The following is a 20201-nucleotide window of genomic DNA, read 5'->3' on the forward strand; positions in this document are numbered from 1 at the left end:
TCCCTGATGTCCTACTCTGCAACACATGTCCTGCCAAAGGGTGCTCTCCATTATTGGAAAGAGGAAGCATTTTGTCTTCTTTTAGCCTTTTAGATTTAGAAATCAAAACAATTAGCCGACTATGAGGTTGAAACAGAGCTTCTCCGCTTTAATTCACTGCTTTTATTTTTCATATTGGTTTCACCTTTTAGAAATGACTACCTTATTGTACATAGTCCCCCTGTTTTAAGAGATCACATCAGTTGTGCAGGCAAAAGAGAGCTGTACATTTCTTGTATTGATTGTAGCCTTTACTTTTCCCCTTGGAGTCTGCTATAGGTGTCAACATGAAGACCAAATAATTGTCACTGCAAGTCAAGGAAGTCATTATTGGGCCGAAAAATCTGAAACAACACAAACATCAGAAACATAGCCAAAACCTTAGGCTTGCTGAAATGAACAGCTTGGAGCATCATTAAAAATAAGTGAGCTCAGCTGGTAGGCCAAGGAAGACTTCAACCATTCTACCAAATAATTATCAGCATAATTAGGAAAAACCCTAAAACAACTATCCCACAGATCAGGAACACTCTCCGGGAGACTACCATCACATTCTAAATGGTGTACCCATATCAATCTGCAAAAAACAACAACATTGAATTAAAGCTGAGCTCTAAAGCTTGTTGACCCCATAGCAATTGTGTTTGATTTCAAATTCCAAACTGTTGCAGTGTAGAGTTAGGCAAAATTCTTCGTCTTTCCAATACTTGTGGAGGGCACTGTATGTGGAAACATAACACCGCTACATGTGGAAACGTAACATTGCTACATTACAGGAAGTTTGGAATTCCTAGTAAAAAGGTTTGGTATTTTATAGAGTAGGAAGCTACTTGCCCTGTTTTCTACCAATCACTGAGTTTAACTGGCATGGCTGCTTGATATAGCGAAGTAGAAAAGATGTGCACCTAAAAACATCTGGATCTGTTGAAAGGTACAATAACATCATGTTTTCCATTGAGCCTCTGTAGCGCTCCCACACAACCAAACTTAATGTTTTTGTGACTCGATACCGATTGCTGGCCGATCAATTCGAGCATCCCCAGTTTATTTGTGTCTGAGCTTGCTTATTTCCCCATTAACTTGTTTATTTTTCTTCACATTTACATCTGCTCGAGTCTGTACACACATGACATTTGTTTATTAACATGAATGCCATTTATTAAATGGCTTTTTCCATTGTTGCAGGGATAAAGATACACGATTTCTGAATAGAACAAACACAGAGTAGTATTGGACACACTGAAAAGAGCAGGTTAGCGCAGTAGCCTGGAGATGTAGGCTACTGTTACAGCAGAGCCCCTTTTTGTCGCATGTCTAAGTGATCTCCTTGTAAATACAAAAGCCAAACGAACAAAAATATATAATTTTCTTCTAATCTTTTACACTTTCCCTATTTTCAGGCACGACCGGAGAAGATGAGTGAGAGTTTGAAAAAGAGATTTGACTTTCCCAGCCCTCTTATACAGGTTCAGGTAAAGTAATCACTGAGCAATGGTCTCTCTAAACACTATGGAAGTCAATGGTCTCTCTAAACACTATGGAAGTCAATGGTCTCTCTAGACACTATGGAAGTCAATGGTCTCTCTAAACACTATGGAAGTCAATGGTCTCTCTAAACACTATGGAAGTCAATGGTCTCTCTAAACACTATGGAAGTCAATGGTCTCTCTAAACACTATGGAAGTCAATGGTCTCTAAACACTATGGAAGTCAATGGTCTCTGGAAGTCAATGGTCTCTCTATACACTATGGAAGTCAATGGTCTCTCTAAACACTATGGAAGTCAATGGTCTCTCTATACACTATGGAAGTCAATGGTCTCTCTAAACACTATGGAAGTCAATGGTCTCTCTATACACTGTGGAAGTCAATGGTCTCTCTAAACACTGTGGAAGTCCATATGGTCTAAGCTGCAGAATGTAAACATAACTAGAGACTTTTTGTGTGTCACTTTGTGTCTGCAGACGGTGAGGAGCCTTGTTGCTGCTGTTCTGAAAGAGAAGGGCCAGAATGAGAGGATCACCCAGGCCCTTGCCCAGGTGAGTGTGTGTGTCTGACTGATCTTGGATTCTGAATGTTATCGGACTGTGTTTCTGAGTATTTCTGTGTTTCCTGCAGTTTTTTCCTACGTTAAACATTGTTCCATATTACGCTGCTGTGTTGTAGGGCCCAGCTGTGGAAGTGCTGTGGGAACAGTGTTGTAGTGACTGCGCTACTGTGCGCTTTACCTGTTGCGATGCCCTGGTTTCTCTGGTTGAGCAAGGCCATGCAGATCTTCCTTATGTCCTCAACCGAATCCTCAACCTCCTACCTTCAGCCAGGTAATAACCCTAGACCTCCTACCTTCAGCCAGGTAATAACCCTAGACCTCCTACCTTCAGCCAGGTAATAACCCTAGACCTCCTTTTTTATGCCTGGATAAAAAAAACGATTTGCAGCATATGTCTGAGTTGGCCATCTTTGTTCCATGATTTGTTTCAAGTTTATTGTTAAGTCACATCAAGTGTAAGAGAAGTAAGTACAGTAAGTAAGTAAGTAAGTAAGTGTAAGAGAGTGAAATTTGACCTTTTTCAAACTACTGAGCTGAACCAAGCTGCATGTTTTGAAGCCAGCTATAAATATTCAGGATTTCCAAAGATGCCTTGGTTCGATAAGTTCAACGTTCAAATTTAAGCTTCAACAATAATTTGCCATTTCAAGTGATTCTTAAGGCCAATGCACACGGCGTGCGATTTTTGTCGCCGGACAACATTCGATTGCAATGCACACGGCGTGCGATGCGATTTTGTCGCACCGCAAAATTCGATTTTCAACTCACACCAATTGAAGTCTATGAGAAAATCATAGAAAATCTCATCCCAATGCACACGGCGTGCGATGCGATTTTGTCGCACCACAACATTCCATTCTCAATTGTTACTTTATTGTTACGTAGTCGGACCAGGCAGGCTGATTACAATAGGAATGGAATAGAATTTTCGCGGTGCGATTAAAATCGGGGCCGTGTGCATTGGGATGAGATTTTCCCATAGACTTCAATTCAAACTTCAAAATCGAATTTTGTCCGGCGACAAAAATCGCACGCCACGTGCATTGGCCTTTAGTCTTTATTTGTGTACGGGAAACCACCCTGTGAATGACACAATATGCACACAAAATACATACTATAATTCTCTCATTGGTACATTATAATTGCCTAATTTGATATTTTGCTTGTTTATTCTTTTTTGAACAGGAACGTGCAGGGTTTGATAAAGGTGATCGGAAGGCTACTCCAAATGCAAGCAGACAACTGTGACAGAGCACCACCCTTCACATGTCCCTACTCCATCAGGTCCGTTCACATCACAAGACCTTACTCTAACAGACAATACCATCATCCTTCTATCTCACAGTTATGAGTAATATTACCATGGAACTGCCCCTTTAAAAAGGCATACTGAGTGGGTGGGGTGAGTAGTGTAGTTACGGTGACAGAGTCAGGATAGTAATTCCAGACGGACAGGAAAAATCGAGCTGGGGTTTGCTCAGATGCAAACCGCCCTGTTACCGCCAAATAAGCGAGAGGTTCTGTTGATAGTGATACCTCATTTGGGTAATTTACTGACATCAGACAATTCTGATGGGCTGTACAGCATTGATTAGATTAGATTAGATTCAGCCTTTTGTCATTGCACAGTAAAGAGTACAACAAAATGTATATTTTGCCCTAGGCACAGGGTCCGCCATAGTCATCGCCCCTGGAGCAATTAGGGGTTAAGTGCCTTGCACAACGGCAGTGGAAGGCACCTTAGATATGATGCCAGCAACCCTCCAGTCGCCAGCTCACATGCAGATCCCTCCTGAGGACCAGCGGCCTTCCAATTGCTAGCTGGCCTCTCTAAACTCTAGGCTAATGCCGCTCGCTGATTGATTTGTGAACCATTCCACCACAAGTTAGCCACAAAGCTAACAGTGGCATTTTCTATTATTTATTTATTTATTTATTTTATTCATATCTTGCAGGAGCAGCCCTCACCCATACATCACAGCGTTGGAGAACCGTCCGGACTGCTGGCCTGCTTTGCTGCTGGAGATTGATGATTTTATCCAGAGGGCTGTTGACAGGCAAGGTTTCCTTTCACCACAAGCCCCACACAAGAGGCCGCGAGTGGCCGATAACATGGTTATTACAACTAGTGACATTTACATTTTTGACATTTAGCAGACGCCTGTGTTAGCCGCACATACTACTAACTACCCGACAGATTTTTTTTGAAAACTATGAATGAACCGTCGTCACCCTAGGTAGGTTATAAATACGGTAAACATTTCAGAAAGAGGGGAAACTATCCCTTTGAAAGTAGAGGTCTCACACTGTGTGCCTGTTTGTAGGGATGAGCTGGTTTACGTGACCATGCTAGCTCCCTTCCTGCGCTACTTGTACTGCGAGCCCCAGCGCCTCCCCCAGCATGCCCTGCTCAGACGCAGCCTCCTCAGCGTCCTACTGCCCAGCCAGCCAGGAAAGCACCGCCAGGAAAAAGACCAAGACGATCGGACCTCAGAAGTGTCTCATAGCCTGGTTCGCTGTCTCTACGAGCTGGTCCCGCATATGCAGGTGATATACTGGTTCCACCATGAAACAACTGCTGTTCGTATATTATTACCCTTTTTATGTGAAAAGGGTTGCAATTTTGTCGCCTTATCCATCAAGTATTTGTTTGTCTTTCCTTTTGTTTTCCTGGCATTTTCTGGTCTCTTGCTGCAGATTGACAGTGTGGAGGCAGTGTTGGACCTGCAGAACTTTGTGGAAGTCCTGCTCCCGGCCCTGCTGAGGTCCCCGGAGGGCCGCTGGGGGCCTGAGAGAGCTCAGTTGGCTCTGCAGCTCCTGTGTGCCTGTCAGCTCAGCATGAACCTCAGCGGGGACTGCCGCCCACTGCTACACCTCCTACACCAGCTGCTACGTCACGGTGGAGACGTGAGTGCACAGAAGTGAAAGTTGACATTTGCCCTTTTCCTCAGTTCTCTGAAGCACTGCATATACCCTATTTACCTCATGTTTTCTCGTAGAAGATCATACTCGTACCTTACGTCCGTTTTGTGTGATATTTTGAAATACAATCACATGAAAGTGTACTTCTCGTATGTGCACGATATAGATAACAGTCTGAACAGGGGGTTCACACACAGCTCTATAAAGTTGCTTATTTGTTTATCTCACCTTCAGGGTTTACAAACGGCAGCATCTTCCTGATTTGCTATCGCCTCTCGTTTGAGACGGTTGTTAATAAACCATGGAACAATGTTTCAAGTGCCCGCAAGGAATGCTTTTTGTTTATAAAAGGTACAAATATAGTAAAAGTGGTCAAAATCAAGAGACAACATAAAGCACCACATTAAGGGCAAAGCTGAGGTCTGTACCCGCTTTACAATCCTGGTGCTTTCAAAGCTATCATTGTATTCCCACTGCTCTAAAAACGTCTTTCCCTGGTTCTGAGACATGCCCTCTTCTTTTGTAGGAGTTCCCGCTGGGGGAGGTGATGGTAGGCTTGGCCCTGCTGCTCCTGGAGTCCCCAGTGTCCCAGCAGGCAGGCCTGCTCAGTCTGGGTATGGCCATGTTGTCCTGCTATCCTCTCAACATCTGCTTCCTGAAAATACTGTTTGTAGTGTTACACTTTCTATCTCTACACTGCAGTTTTTACTTTTCAATCCTTCTCCTTCTCTCTCTCTCTCTTTCTCTCTCTCTCTCTCTCTCTCTCTCTCTCTCTCTCTCTCTCTCTCTTTCTCTCTCTCTCTCTCTCTTTCTCTCTCTCTCTCTCTCTCTCTCTCTCTCTCTCTCTCTCCCTCTCTCGTGCTCTTTTTCCAGCTTACATATACATACATTTACATACACCCTCACAGAAACATTCACCCATCTTCACTGTGAGTTGTCTTTCCCCTGCAGCCTTGCGTCTGGCCCCCCCAGAGGTGAAGCATCCCCCTTGGGGGACCCCCGTCCTGGTGCTGCCCCTCCTTCAGGTCCTATCCTGCTCCACCCTCATGGAGCCCCTGACGGACCCCCACACCCACTCACACAACCAGAGCCTGGCTCAGACCCTGCTGCAGAACGCCCAAAGAGAGACAGCCTGTCCTTCTGAGGTAACACTCTAGTCCTTCTGAGGTAACACTCTAGTCCTTCTGAGGTAACACTCTTGTCCTTCTGAGGTAACCCTCTTGTCCTTCTGAGGTAACGCTCTTGTCCTTCTGAGGTAACACTCTTGTCCTTCTGAGGTAACACTCTTGTCCTTCTGAGGTAACACTCTTGTCCTTCTGAGGTAACACTCTTGTCCTTCTGAGGTAACGCTCTTGTCCTTCTGAGGTAACCCTCTTGTCCTTCTGAGGTAACACTCTTGTCCTTCTGAGGTAACGCTCTTGTCCTTCTGAGGTAACACTCTTGTCCTTCTGAGGTAACACTCTTGTCCTTCTGAGGTAACACTCTTGTCCTTCTGAGGTAACACTCTTGTCCTTCTGAGGTAACACTTGTCCTTCTGAGGTAACACTCTTGGTACTATGCATTCTATTGGCATTAGTAATACATTCTGCACCTTGTTTTTGGTTTCAAAGTCAATAGTGAATTGGAATGTGTGAATGTATGAAAAGGTAGCTTGTATATAAACAGAACATTTCTTTTTATTATTATTATTATTATTATTATATTAATACTCCCATTATTATTGGATTTCAGCAACGCTCAATTTGACTAGAGATGATTCTCAGAATACATTTTGTTTTAAAGAGGACCTGTATACCCATGACCTCTTCCCCCTTTCCTCTGCAGGTCCGGCCCTGGTTGGCCTTACCCCTTAGTCCCTGGTATAGTGAGCTGCAGATGGCCATACGGGTGCTTTACAAGGTGGCAGGGGACCCGGCCGCAGCCTGTGAGTGGCTCCTGTCGGTCACCTCAGCCCTGCCTTTTAGCCAGCATGTCCCCCTACCCCTGACCCTCATCGTAGCCCACCTCATCGTCACTGGCCAGACGGAGGTCTCCAGACTGGCCTTAAAGACCACCGTAGCCATCGCCAGTGTGGACCCTGCACAGGTTAGTAGCTAAAACACGCTAGTTAATTAAATTTGATCTCAACTTCAAACACAGAAGTATCATATCTTCATGATCGTGCTGATTAATTAATCAACATTAATAAACAATGTCATGCTCTCGTAGCCAGTGCAATGGTGTCACAACTGTAGTATGCTACGGAGGACGACTGGCTGCTTTTAAGCCACTGTGTCCTCGAACATGTGATGGTGTTATGCAAACGTGTGAACCACATGTCACCTGATGGACTTCAGGTCCCCCGTCTGAACTACAGCTGGCTCCATCCAACTGCCTCTCTCTCTCTTTCTCTCTCTCTCTCTCTCTCTCTCTCTCTCTCTCTCTCTCTCTCTCTCTCTCTCTCTCTCTCTCTCTCTCTCTCTCTCTGCAGGTCACATCCCTTCTCCCTGTTCTGTTGTTTCGGCTGGGGAAGGAGTGCGACCCGGACTTGTCTCACGCTGTGCTGTTCTCCTTGCCGAACCTCGGGACCAACACGGTACCGCTGTTCTGGCCTGTTCTCATTGCAACATAACTCGTTTAGCTTACACGATAAACACGTAGGCATGTGTGTGTAAACAAACAAATGTATAGCTATGTTTACAACTATTATTTAATGATTATCATGCCATATCAACATCTGCTTGAGAGTGGTCACATTCCCCAGTACTGTATTTCAACTTTATACCAAAACATGTGCCTGGACAGCTATTTGGCATGGAAGCTAATTGGATTGGGCATGTTAGCCTTCCCTTATTTTCTTCTTTGTGGCTCTGTCAGTTGTGTGTTCCTCAGGTGCTGAACACCATCCAGATGTTGGGCAGCGCCCCCAAGCTGAGGGCAACGGCACTGCGCCTAATGGAGGCTTTGTGGGAGAAACAGGTCAGTGAAGGTTGCGTCACCAAACGCCTCGAAAACGAATGAAGGACTAGCTATTTCTGTTCACTCAAAGGTATTTTTCCTCTTGGTTTCTTGCAAATGGGATAGTCTTCACCACTGACATCCTGATGTATTTAACATTTTTGTAATTTGTCGTCATTGTTTTTGAGGTTGGCTTTGGCCTTACCTCCTATTGCATTCTTCATAGCATTCACTACTAGCCAACTGTTCAACCGTAAGGTGGCAAACACAACCTTCATTATTTTTTAGTCAGAACACTCCCTAATCCCAGACTTTCTTGTTTTAGGCTGGATATTAAAATACTGTGCCATCAAATCATCAAATCATGCTCAAATACACGCAGATTTTGGTGCATTTAGTACATTTCGGGGCTTAAATGACTAGTATATGCGATTGAAGTGTGATTTCTACACCGCATAGAGAATTATGGTAAAGTCTTAAATGTTTCATTTATTTATGGGTATGTTGTATTATGTAAGTAAGTAAGTAAAAGTAAAACTTTATTTATATGGCACCCTTCTCAGCACGAATGCACAGGGTGCTTTACATATACAGAGCAAATGAAATTTAAACATCAATGATTAGACAACATAACAGAGCAAATTTGAAACATCAATGATTAGACAATGACAAACAGAAAGGAGAGCCAAGGCGACTACGGGTTTGTGTCTCTCCCCTGGCAGGAGCGTGTGTACCCTGACCTGCAGAGGATGATGGCCCAGGTGGAGAGGTCTGCTGTGCCGGTGGGGAAGGACGCGCAGTGGGAACAGATCCTGGCCAGAGCTGCTTGTGTCAGGGACATCTGCAGAGAGAGGTGCCCTCCTACACTTACTGTGTTACTCTGGCCCCAATCCCGATTCCCTTTTCTACCCCTATGGCTCGTTTTCGAGTGCCACTCGATTTTGAGCCAAGGCCTTCGGAACAGAGCCACAAGCCATAGTGGTTGAAATCTTTCCCTATGAAACGGGACAAACCCTTCAAGACCCTGATACGTCATCAGTAGTATCATAGAAAAGGGAAACATGGAAAAATGCATGAAGCTAGCCTGGTCCTGAAATCGCTCCAAACGAAGCCGTGGATAGCCCTCCCCCTACCCCTTAGCCCTCGATGAAATATGAATTTGGACACCCCTACCCTAAACGTGAACGCACAAAACGAAGCCATGGGGGTGAAAACGAAGCCGTAGGGGTGAATTGGGATTGGCCCTCTGTCTCTTTAAACTAACCATATAGAGTGATAATACTTACGTCTACATTGTAGAAAATGAAGTGAAAATGCACTTAATCTTTTTTGCTTTTAACACTAGAAGCCCCCAGGCCCTCATGATTAACCAAAGTGCCCAGAGTGACGCACGGAGACGTTCATTTGTTGACGTTGTGTAACAGTGTAATAATTGAATGAGATCAATAACACACAAACAATAATGCACTGGTTTTGTTTAGTCAGGACTGTAGAATACCACATTTTAATGGGCTTACATATTGAATATAACATATTGACGGACATAATTGGTGTTGTCCATAGCTAACCTTGGTGAGACGAGGCTTTCCTTGATCAGAAAGCCTGGGGAAATCCTTTGCAGAAAGTAGCCACAAAGGGGTGATGCCTCCAGACGCGTCATACCATCAAGTGGGATGTTTAAGCAGAGCTCCAGGTTTTCTTTAATGTTCTGTTGCAAGCTAGCATAGGCAACAACTGTCTGCCGGTCAGAAAAGATGAAGCACATAACAACTTGTCAGGTTGTTAGTGACACCAAGCTTTTGTGTGTGTCTGTGTGTGTGTGTCTGTGTGTGTAAGTGTGTGTCTGTCTGTCTGTGTGTGTGTGTGTCTGTGTGTGTCTGTCTGTGTGTGTCTGTCTGTGTGTGTCTGTGTCTGTGTCTTTGTCCGTGTGTGTCTGTCTGTGTCTGTGTCTGTATCTGTGTCTGTGTGTGTCTGTCTGTGTCTGTGTCTGTGTCTGTGTCTGTGTCTGTGTCTGTATCTGTGTCTGTGTGTGTGTGTGTGTGTGTGTGTGCTCTCCCCAGGCCTTACCAGCACGGAGGGGACATGCTGTCCGCCATTACACACACTCTCTCCCAGTGCTCCAGGACAGACCAGGCCACGCCAGCTGTCCTAGCCCTGCAAGGCCTACAGGAGCTCTGCCGGGCTGAGGTAAACCACACACTCACTGGGGAAACTTTACTTCAAGGATTCGGACTTCGGAAAATGTGCTAGCCAGCCTGCAGGTATCTTGTCTTAGTCGAGGAGTAGGTGCCAGCGGCCAGCCCCAGCGGATTATCCAAGTTCATATGTGTAACATGTGTAATTACACTGGGGTCAGCACTCAAAGTGATGACTTAATACATGACATGACTGTTACATAAGGAAAATGAACCTTATGTTGCAGGTGGTGGACATTGGCTCCGTGTGGACGGCGCTGGGCCCTCGGTTGACCTGTGAGTCCAGGCCCTTGGTGGTTGAGGCCATAGCAGAGCTCCTCGCTTTGGTGCCACAGCTGACTGTGAAGACAGAGGAATATGAGGTACTTCAGGCTGTGGCCTGTTCCACAGATCTGTAAGGATAGGTAGTAGTAATGGGATGGCAATATGGCAAAGATGCCACCTAGCTTTATCAGATGCCCAAGAGGTACTACCGTTATCTGACTTATACCTATCCTGTCCTTACAAATCTATGTTAAGTGTCAAGGGGGTGGGGGTGAGAGCTTGTTCTTGTTATTTCCATACATTTAGGTAGGTCCGAGGGTGACATTCAAGCTTAAGTCTGAGGCTGGGCTACTCATCACGAGAGCGTGATTCAGTCAATTCAACACACATTCACATGTCACTATGACGCCCTTTTCCCATTCTAGAAGTTTTTTGTTGTTGTTGTTGTTCTGCTGACGCTTATCTTGAGTTGTCATGTGCAGGGCCTGTACGCTTGTACTGTATGTTTCACCATTCGCCTCATTTTCCCACAGAAATTCAAAGAGCAGGTGGTCAGTTTCCTCTGGATCTATGCTCTCCACAAGGTCAGTGTTGAACGAGCACATCTTGATGATGTTATTACTAGAGACGCTTTTTTCATACAGGTGTACAACTTTGACAAAAGTATGAGAGAGAGAGACTGAGAGACTGAGAGAGAGAGAGAGAGGGAGAGAGAGAGACTGAGAGAGAGACTGAGAGAGACTGAGAGAGAGACTGAGAGAGAGACTGAGAGAGACTGAGAGAGAGAGAGAGAGAGAGAGAGACTGAGAGAGAGACTGAGAGAGACTGAGAGAGAGACTGAGAGAGAGACTGAGAGAGAGAGAGAGACAGAGAGAGAGACAGAGAGAGAGACAGAGAGACTGAGAGAGAGAGACTGAGAGAGAGAGAGACTGAGAGAGACTGAGAGAGAGAGAGAGACTGAGAGAGACTGAGAGAGACTGAGAGAGAGACTGAGAGACTGAGAGAGAGAGAGACTGAGAGAGAGACAGAGAGAGAGAGACTGAGAGAGAGACAGAGAGATAGAGAGAGAGAGAGACTGAGAGAGAGAGAGACTGAGAGAGACTGAGAAAGACTGAGAGACTGAGAGAGAGAGAGAGAGACTGAGAGAGACTGAGAGAGAGACTGAGAGAGAGAGAGAGACTGGGAGAATCAGCTAATGGTGTGTGTGTGTGTGTGTGTGTGTGTCTCAGGACCCTACAGTGGCCAGGTGTGGGTACAGGGCTCTATCCCAGTTCCCGGGGGCAGCACACACAGTCCTGCACCTCCCTGAACAGGTTAGTTCAACTCTGTGAACCAGCCAGAAACATTGTGCTGCTGACATTATACTTACTATTCATTAATAGTCATCAATGTACTGTAGCCAAGAGAACATGCTCATGTTAAATAATTGATTATGAAAACAACAATTTACACACAGCTCATTACAAATTATTTTCTTTATGTATCCTTTATTTATCTAGGGAAACACACTACGACCAATGTCTCTTTTGCAGGTGCGCCCTGTCTACAATATACAAATATGATTACAAAACAACACCTTAAATATACACAATAAAACACAAAATAGACACACTAATTAATCAAAACAAAAGCATGGCGAAGAAAATATGATTCACTGTCCCATTACTTACGCAGGACACTGTACATTACAATTACAGGCACAAATATAAATATATGGACCACCACATGACACCTTAATGACACATTCCTCAGTAGCATGTCAGCCAACGTTTGAAACTCTTCCAAGGAAACATGGTCATGGAGTATCAAGCTGGTCTAGAGTCTGAATGGTGTGAACTCCAAGACCACACAGCGGATTAACTAGTTAAGAGTGAGCAGGAGTGTGACTGTACCTATCTCTTCAGGCTACACCTTAACTGTCCCTCCTAAGACCTCTTCATCCCCTCTAAACCCCTGTACAGTTTCTCTACTGTAAATAATAATACAAAAATCTTAATTATTCTAGCATTAAGACTGCCAATGGCCCCTGGCCCTATCATAGATTACTTTTTTTTGCTATGACTGATGGATAGATGATTCACTTACTTAGACAAATCTATTTGTTGTAAGTCGCTTTGGATAAAGGCGTCTGCTAAATGCCAAAACATACCAGGTTATAACACTGCGCTGATGGGTACTTGACGAATGTAGCAGCTACGTTAGGGCTGCATACACAGAATCAAGTGCTTCCAGGGACTTTTTTGTTCGTTTTTTTGCTTAGTGCTACCTTACAATGTCTAATTTCTCTGGTGTGCTGGTTTGTCTTTCTGATAGGTCAGGCCAGTAGCAAAGCTCCCTGAGAGTGAGGAGGAGGAACAGGGGGAAGAGAAAGAGAAGGACGAAGATCTGTCGGTTCCAGGTTCATCATACCTGAAGCTCCTTGGCCTCACACCCATATCAGTCCTGCCAGGTACATTAACATGTTTAACATTAACATGTTTAATCCCAATGGCAGGCTGGCCACTAAGGTTGAGTGTGTGGCTGGGGAAATGTGACCTCCCACCGAGCTCTGGATGCAAGAACGAACACTTCATGAATCGTATTGAATCAAAATGTCCCCAAACCCACTCGAAAACTAGCAAAGTTTGCTAACAAATTATCGGTATTTAGTGATCCTAAAACTGTTGTTTGTTATATTGAGTGGGCTCTTCAACACTCAACACTTAATTATTTTTATTTTTTTTAAACTACAAATATCTTTTTAAATTTCCCTGCTGAACTTTGCTGCCTAGAAAGAGGCATCTGTATCAGACTCAAACATCCAGTATTGCTCACGCTCCTCAATGGCTCCTAAACCCCCCCTAAGATCCCAGACATCCTACTTTCCTTTTCAGCTCTGGAGAGCTTCCTGACATCACTGGTCAGGCAGGAGATGAGCCAGATGCCCCGCAGGGTGTACCACACGGCCCTGAGAAGGGAGAGCCTGCACTCCGACCAGGGGAAGACTGTGGCTGGGATCCCTGCCTTCATGTTGAAGACATATGAGAAAAATAAGCAGCCCGGACTTAAACCTGGCCTGGCAGGTAAGAACAGCTTTTTCACTTTACTCTTAATGAGCCAGTAGAAATAAATTATTCTTTAATCAAAGGGATTGACTGGCTGACAATGACTGAAAACCGCACAGGCCCAACACCAGCCGGATGGCGCACAAAAGATCATGCATTGGCTATGACCAAACCTGGCAGTTTTCGTCCAAAATAAACAGAAAACAGTGTTCATGTGTACATGGTGCCCTTTGGGAACTTGTAAACGTTCTAAAAACAGAAATGCAGAGCGTGTTGGATTCATTTCTAAAAAGATTAAGATGATACGTTGGTGATTTGTAACCTTCCATTTTTGTCTCAAAATGAAACTATGTGGCTGACACGTACTGTAATATAACTTATGGGTCTCTCTTTTACCCGATATAGCCACAGAATCCTCTTCTGTAGCGTAATGGTCCTGTATAACTCTCTCAATAGTCCTGCTTCTAGGGGTGGGCATCGACGATCGATAATTGATCGATAAGGATCTTGGTCGATCACAAAATAAAACATTTGGTCGATCACAAAAAAAAAAAAAAAATTTTTTTTTTTTTTTGTGATCGACCAAATGTTTTATTTTGTGATCGACCAAGATCCTTATCGATCAATTATCGATCGTCGATGCCCACCCCTACCTGCTTCTGCTTCTACAGTATTCACTCATGAATGAGCTGCAGTACAAAACGCGGAAAAAGGAACTATAACTTTATCTTCATTATGTCTTAAATTCACTTCAGTCTTTATTCTAGAGATTGACAAGGTGCACACTACATAGATACAATAAAAGTACCATCCAACGATGTGTCTTGTGTTCCAGTCGGTCTACTCCTCTCCTTTGATCTGCCTGTTCAGACGGACCGTGAAGGGCGACCAATCAATCGATTCCTGCTTAGCAGAGCCCGTAGCTACCAGCAGATGTTGGCTTCTCTCATTCATGAGGTGACCTCCCTTTTAACACTAGTCACACTAGTCACACTCCTTCCCTGATTTCCCTACTATTTTTTTTTAAATATATGGTGTTACAGACTCTTGGAAGGCTGTAGACTAAAGTAGATCCTAATGAACAACAAACTATGTTCTGTTGCGTGAGACTCATCCCATATGGGATTGTGGAAACCACAATTAGGCAATCCTCCGCACCATTCTTGAGATGACTGTGGTGTAAGAAAATATATATTTCTATAATTAAGTGAATGTAAACATAGGCCCATGTGGTCCTTTCTACAGTTTTCTCTCTGGTTTTAGTAAATCATGTGACAACCACATTAAATCAGTTTACAGACTGCCAGTTAATTACCCCTGCTGTTGAACAGGGTTTGGGGGTATTTTTGCACAGTTCAGTACTGTTTTGCCAAGGAAAATGGGGCCCTTAGTGTCTCTCTGTGTCTTCCTCTCTGTGGGCAGGTGAACATCCAACCCTCAGAATGGCACCGCGCCCTACTGCTGCCCCAGGCCTGGAGAGGATACATGAGCCGAGCTTTCCATGCTCTCCTACAGGTAGGTGTGTGTGTGTGTGTGTGTGTGTGTGTGTGTCTGTGTGTGTGTCTGTGTGTCCGTGTCCGTGTCCGTGTCCGTGTCCGTGTCCGTGTCCGTGTCCGTGTCCGTGTCTGTGCGTGTCGCGTGTGTGTGCGTCAAACACACAAACAATTGAATGACATTCTGCCATTTTAAAGTATATACAATTTTCGAATCTTCTCTACTCAAAAAAACTAAAGTAGGTTGTAGTATAGGGTTAGCTTTCAGACACGGCCAATGTGATGTGGTTGCTGCTGTATCGATGTGGCTGTTGTTTGTGTGGTCCTGGTTTCTTCGGAATGGGGTTTCTGTGCGGTCCTAGTTTTGTATAATCATTTGCATGACACATATTATGCGTGGTGGGTTTGTGGTCCTGTCTCCTGTGACCTTGTTTGGTCAAGGAAACGCTCATCTCCCGCTCATCTCCCATCCAGTGACCTGTGTGTGTTTTTAATGTGGAAATGTATTCTTGAGCTGCACTTCTGCCTGTCGAAGGAGAATTTCCGTCACTGTGACAGCCAATGAAGCTATCTCGAATCTTGAATCTTGAATCTTGAATCAACAGGGTCAACAGGCAGAGCTGGAGATGCGGCAGAAGCAGGGGAAGGAGAGTGAAGAGGAGCTTCAGTACAAACAGCACTGCCCCTGGCTCTGGTAGGAATGACTACACACAGCACACACACATACAGCGCCCTGCACAATTATTGGCACCCCTGGTAAAGATGAGTAAACAGGGTTATAAGAAATATTTACCTTTTGGCGAATTAGCTTGTCACACTGAAAAGAAATTAGAAACATACAATTATTCATAAAAAAAAAAATCTGTTATCAAGAAATAATTATTTCTAACAAAACCATGTGTGCTAAAATATATCCCCCGCTTCTCTGCACTGACGTGTGTGGCTGCACATATGAGAGAACGCATGTTGACTACAACCATCAGTCATTTTCAGCTGCCTCTACCTGGTGGTGGCTTTCGGCTTTACCTGTCTTCACAACTACTATCTGCCTCAGCAGTGGCATGGAGTCACCCCACCTCTGTGATGACACCATGTATGTTTTAAATAATGACCAACTGTATATACACACACAAGTGCATTCATACACATGTACGGACACACAAACTGCACACCAACAGGGTCACTGGCTAATAACAGGGTCACTGGCTAATAACAGGGTCACTGGCTAATAACCGGGTCACTGGGCTAATAACAGGGTCACTGGCTAATAACAGGGTCACTGGCTAATAACCGGGTCACTGGGCTAATAACAGGGTCACTGGCTAATAACAGGGTCACTGGCTAATAACCGGGTCACTGGCTAATAACAGGGTTACTGGCTAATAACAGGGTCACTGGCTAATAACAGGGTCACTGGCTAATAACAGGGTCACTGGCCAACCATCCACAGCGATCCACCATGTTTCCCAGGTGAATGATGCACTGGCCAAAGATATAAGAAAGCTGTGTATGTATGTCTATGTGTGCAAAAGTGCATGCATTATCATAAATCAAGGCGTTAGAGGAAACGCTCATCTCCCATCCAGTGATGAGACTCTTATTTCTTCCTCCTCTCTCTCTCTCTCTTCTTTCCCCTTCTCTCCCTCCCATCTCCCTTTCACTCTTCTCTCTCACAGGGTCAGAGACCAGCTGACTGATGTTATTAAATCTGCAGCAAAGTAAGTGGCAGAAAGGCATCTGCTGGGGCGCTTAGGTGGCGTAGCGGGTTAAGCGTCGACCATCCAGCCGGGGACATATCCTGCATGTCATCCCTCCTCTCTCTCTCACCCATCCTTCCTGTCTAATTCTCCACTTTATCTATCAATAAAAATGAATAAGTCTATAAGGTGTATATAACAATAGGACACTTTTTTCTCCATGGTAACAGAGACAGTCCAGTGGTGCAGGGGAACTCCATCTTGGCTCTGAGCGGTCTAGCTGCCGTTCTGGCAAAATACGAGAGTAACCTTCCTGCAGACATCGAGGGAGGGTTCGAGGTAAGAACTGGAACTGTTTCCTATTATACTAACCAACAATGTTCATCTGTTTCCAGTCAGCCACCAATAGATTAAATAGACAGAACACACAACAGGATGGTTAGACACTGAACTGCAATGGGATGAAAGTAAGTGCACCTGTAGGATTGTGCACTATATATTATTGAATACAGTGATATTTGGTGCATTTTGGAGAATATTGTGATATTTGCAGCATCTCTTTGTGTCACCAAAGTGGCTATACATCTGCCATAGAATGTGTTGCAATTCAGCGTCTTTTTTGGAGACCAATTTCCAGGTTGGCTAACTCCTCTATTTTTAGCCTTTACCCCAACATCTCCCCTTACCTTAACCAACCATGAACCTACACTCACCCAACACTCGCCACACCATCTGGCTAATGTTACTGAATGAAACATCGTTCATACTTCCTCAAGTGTCTTCAATCCTGTTTTCATTCTGCAGTTTGTGACATACAGACTTTCATAGCGTATAGTGGACGATATCAGAATACACATACCTACCCGTAGCCACCATGTTAACTTTAATCCTTCTGCAGCTGGAACTGTAAGAGTGTCTATGTTACGGTACATGTGGGAATACGGTACATGTGAGGAAAACTAGGGTTAGGGTTAGGTGCTACGTCGACTTGGTACATGCTGGCATGTCTAACCCTAATCCAAACCCTAACCCTAACCGTAGCACCCTAGCACCTAACCCTAACCCTAGTTTTCCCACATGTACCGATTTCCCACATGTACCGTAACATATACATTGAGATGCTGTTTCACTACTCACACAATGTGTTTGCTCTGTACTCTGTAGGTAGGACCGGAGATCCTGCCCACAGCGACCTGGCTGGCCATGGTACTGGACACGCTCCTCAGCGTCGTCAGCAGTAGCTATCGGCCCGGAGGAAAGGTCTTCTCCTGGTTCCTTCATGTGAGGACAACCCAGCTGCTATGATCACTTCTCATTGGCCCGTTGACCATGTTGATTCTAAAATAAGTTACTTAAAGTGGATAAGACCAGATATAATTTACAGCACACCCAATCTTTTCTTTGTCTTTTTTAAATGTATTTTTTTAGTTAGGGTTTACATAGAATAATACAATAAAGGAAGTAGTCATAAAGAAAAAAAAGAGCAGTATCATTTATATGGGACAGTTTCTCTAGGGGATAAAACGCTGAGATCTGAGAGCCACATCTGCACAGGTGGTATTTCAGGAGTACAAAAAAGTAACATTGCTTTGCTATTTTCTTCTTATGTAATGGACATCGTTAAAAGAAACGTTTATACAGTAGGCCAGTGTTTAAAAGGTTCATGCTGCCATGGCAACGCTGGTGTACCTCAATACCACTGCTGCTGCACACACAGGTTGTGAAGACGTGTGAAGTGCTGACGAAAGCCACCACAAGGTGGCGACGAGCTGTGAACGACGTTTGAAAAGATACATCCCTCTCTTGGTATTTTTTTGTGGTCCTCACGTTATTGGTGTCCCCTCCAAATAATCACTAAAATAAATGTAGCCGCAAGCGGCAATGTCTCTGTTATGGCACTGCCTCAAAGAACACTAACTTAGAGATTGATTCATCTATGTTTTGGCACTATCTTAAAGCACACTAACTTTTGATTGATTAGCGTAACAATGACTGACTTAGCCATCATTTATGGTCATTTGAATTTATTTTTTTAAGTATGAAGTTGTCTCCGCAAACTTTGCAGAGACTGGTACAAGGCTACTACATCATTTGTTTTGTGTCAATCAGACTTGCGGTTCATGAGAAGATTTTAAAGTTTTTTTTTAAATTATTTAAAAATGCCTGGAAATGCAGAATATTGAGTGGCATGTGGCAGCCATGTTTTTCATTCGATCGATGTTGTAATTTGGTACACATCTTCCCGACCCTCCATGTATGTCCATTTCTAGGATTGTTTGCTAAATGTGGCATGTGTGACTGATCAGAAGTGTCCATTTCCATTACGTCAGACAGGTGGCAATTCTTTACTGTCTTTCTAGTGTCCCTGACAATTCAACTCAGATGACTTTGTCTTGAGTTACATATACCTGCACCATGTTGTTTTCCATCATGACAGAGAAACAATGATATAAAAATGCCCTTGTCGTGAATTATGTTTTTGTCATTGACTGACTCCTATTGACTCATATCTTTAGCGGTCCTATTCGGGGGAGAACACGGCCAGTGCCATCGCCCGCTCCTGTGCGGCCCTCTCCCTGTCCCTGATGGTGCCCGTGCTGGTCACCTGGCATAAGGAGTGTGTGCCCGAGGTCCTGTCCACGCTGCGGTCAGGGCTGCCTGGCTCGCCCACCGCCGACGACTCCCAGGCTGTGCAGTTCCACTCAGGGCTAGCTCTGGGGATGCTGCTCTCCTCTCTGCATGACGAACGCCTCAGGTGGGACTGTGGGGGATGGGGGGTGTTACCTATGTGATGTCTTTTATTATCTAGATATCTTACGCACAAAATCTAGATATACTTGCAGTATACAGAGTACATTGTCCTACAAAGACACTTAAATGTAGATTTAGTAATCTAAAAATTAATTAGACCCCTATACTTTCTTTTATTTATTATTTTTGTTTCTTTTTATTTTACTACTCGATCTTTTCAGTTTGTAAAGCGTCGTTGAGTGTCTAGAAAAGCTCTATATAAGTCTAATGTATTATTATTATTATTATTATTATTATGTCTTTGTAATGTTTTATACTGTGATGTCCTGTGTGTCATTTAGTCGTTTTGTGATATCCGGTGTGTCTTTGCGATGTTATTTATGGGTGATCTTGTGATCAGTCTTTTTGTTTGTTTTATTGTGAACGAATTGATTTGTGGTGTGGTAAATCTTTGATGCGTGTGTGAGGTGAGATGTTGTTTTGTTTTCTGCGTTTGACAATAATAGTGTTGTTCTTGCCCTCTCCTCCTCCTCTTTCTGTCTTCCTCATACAGTGACGTCTCAGGTCACAAGATGGCTGAGCTGCAGGCGAGCTCTCTAGACACCCTGGAGGCCTGCTGCTTTGATACCAACCTGGAATACAAGTCAGTAGTGTGTGTGTGTGTGTGTGTGTGTGTGTGTGTGTGTGTGTGTGTGTGTGTGTGTGGGTGTGGGTGTGTGTGGGTGTGTGTGGGTGGGTGGGTGGGTGGGGGTGTGTGCATAGTGCGAAATAAGGGGGAGCTCGGAGAGCTATAGCTCCCCTAGTGGTGA

At 44.3% G+C, this 20201-nt stretch overlaps 1 protein-coding gene across 1 annotated transcript in view; it reads left to right on the top strand.

Annotated features, from left to right (window-relative positions):
* Positions 1-1454: 1454 nt before the first annotated feature.
* The window catches only part of focad (focadhesin), a gene marked incomplete at its 5' end in the record, with an annotated part of 32945 nt that continues 14198 nt past the window's right edge, over positions 1455-20201 (top strand). The window contains 27 exons of the mRNA XM_080546617.1: positions 1455-1511; positions 2004-2078; positions 2206-2360; positions 3275-3373; positions 4045-4146; positions 4414-4636; positions 4787-4996; positions 5538-5625; positions 5963-6156; positions 6836-7096; positions 7482-7586; positions 7868-7969; positions 8671-8801; positions 10009-10135; positions 10371-10505; positions 10941-10991; positions 11637-11720; positions 12721-12856; positions 13281-13469; positions 14287-14408; positions 14874-14966; positions 15550-15638; positions 16621-16662; positions 16872-16980; positions 17806-17922; positions 19158-19396; positions 19946-20035. Coding sequence (XP_080402743.1) covers positions 1455-1511; positions 2004-2078; positions 2206-2360; positions 3275-3373; positions 4045-4146; positions 4414-4636; positions 4787-4996; positions 5538-5625; positions 5963-6156; positions 6836-7096; positions 7482-7586; positions 7868-7969; positions 8671-8801; positions 10009-10135; positions 10371-10505; positions 10941-10991; positions 11637-11720; positions 12721-12856; positions 13281-13469; positions 14287-14408; positions 14874-14966; positions 15550-15638; positions 16621-16662; positions 16872-16980; positions 17806-17922; positions 19158-19396; positions 19946-20035 — 3425 coding nt within the window. The remainder of the gene's footprint in view (positions 1512-2003; positions 2079-2205; positions 2361-3274; positions 3374-4044; positions 4147-4413; positions 4637-4786; positions 4997-5537; positions 5626-5962; positions 6157-6835; positions 7097-7481; positions 7587-7867; positions 7970-8670; positions 8802-10008; positions 10136-10370; positions 10506-10940; positions 10992-11636; positions 11721-12720; positions 12857-13280; positions 13470-14286; positions 14409-14873; positions 14967-15549; positions 15639-16620; positions 16663-16871; positions 16981-17805; positions 17923-19157; positions 19397-19945; positions 20036-20201) is intronic.

The sequence above is a fragment of the Nansenia antarctica genome (assembly GCF_963989245.1).
Source record: "Nansenia antarctica genome assembly, chromosome: 16".
NCBI classification, from domain to species: Eukaryota; Metazoa; Chordata; class Actinopteri; order Argentiniformes; family Microstomatidae; genus Nansenia; species Nansenia antarctica.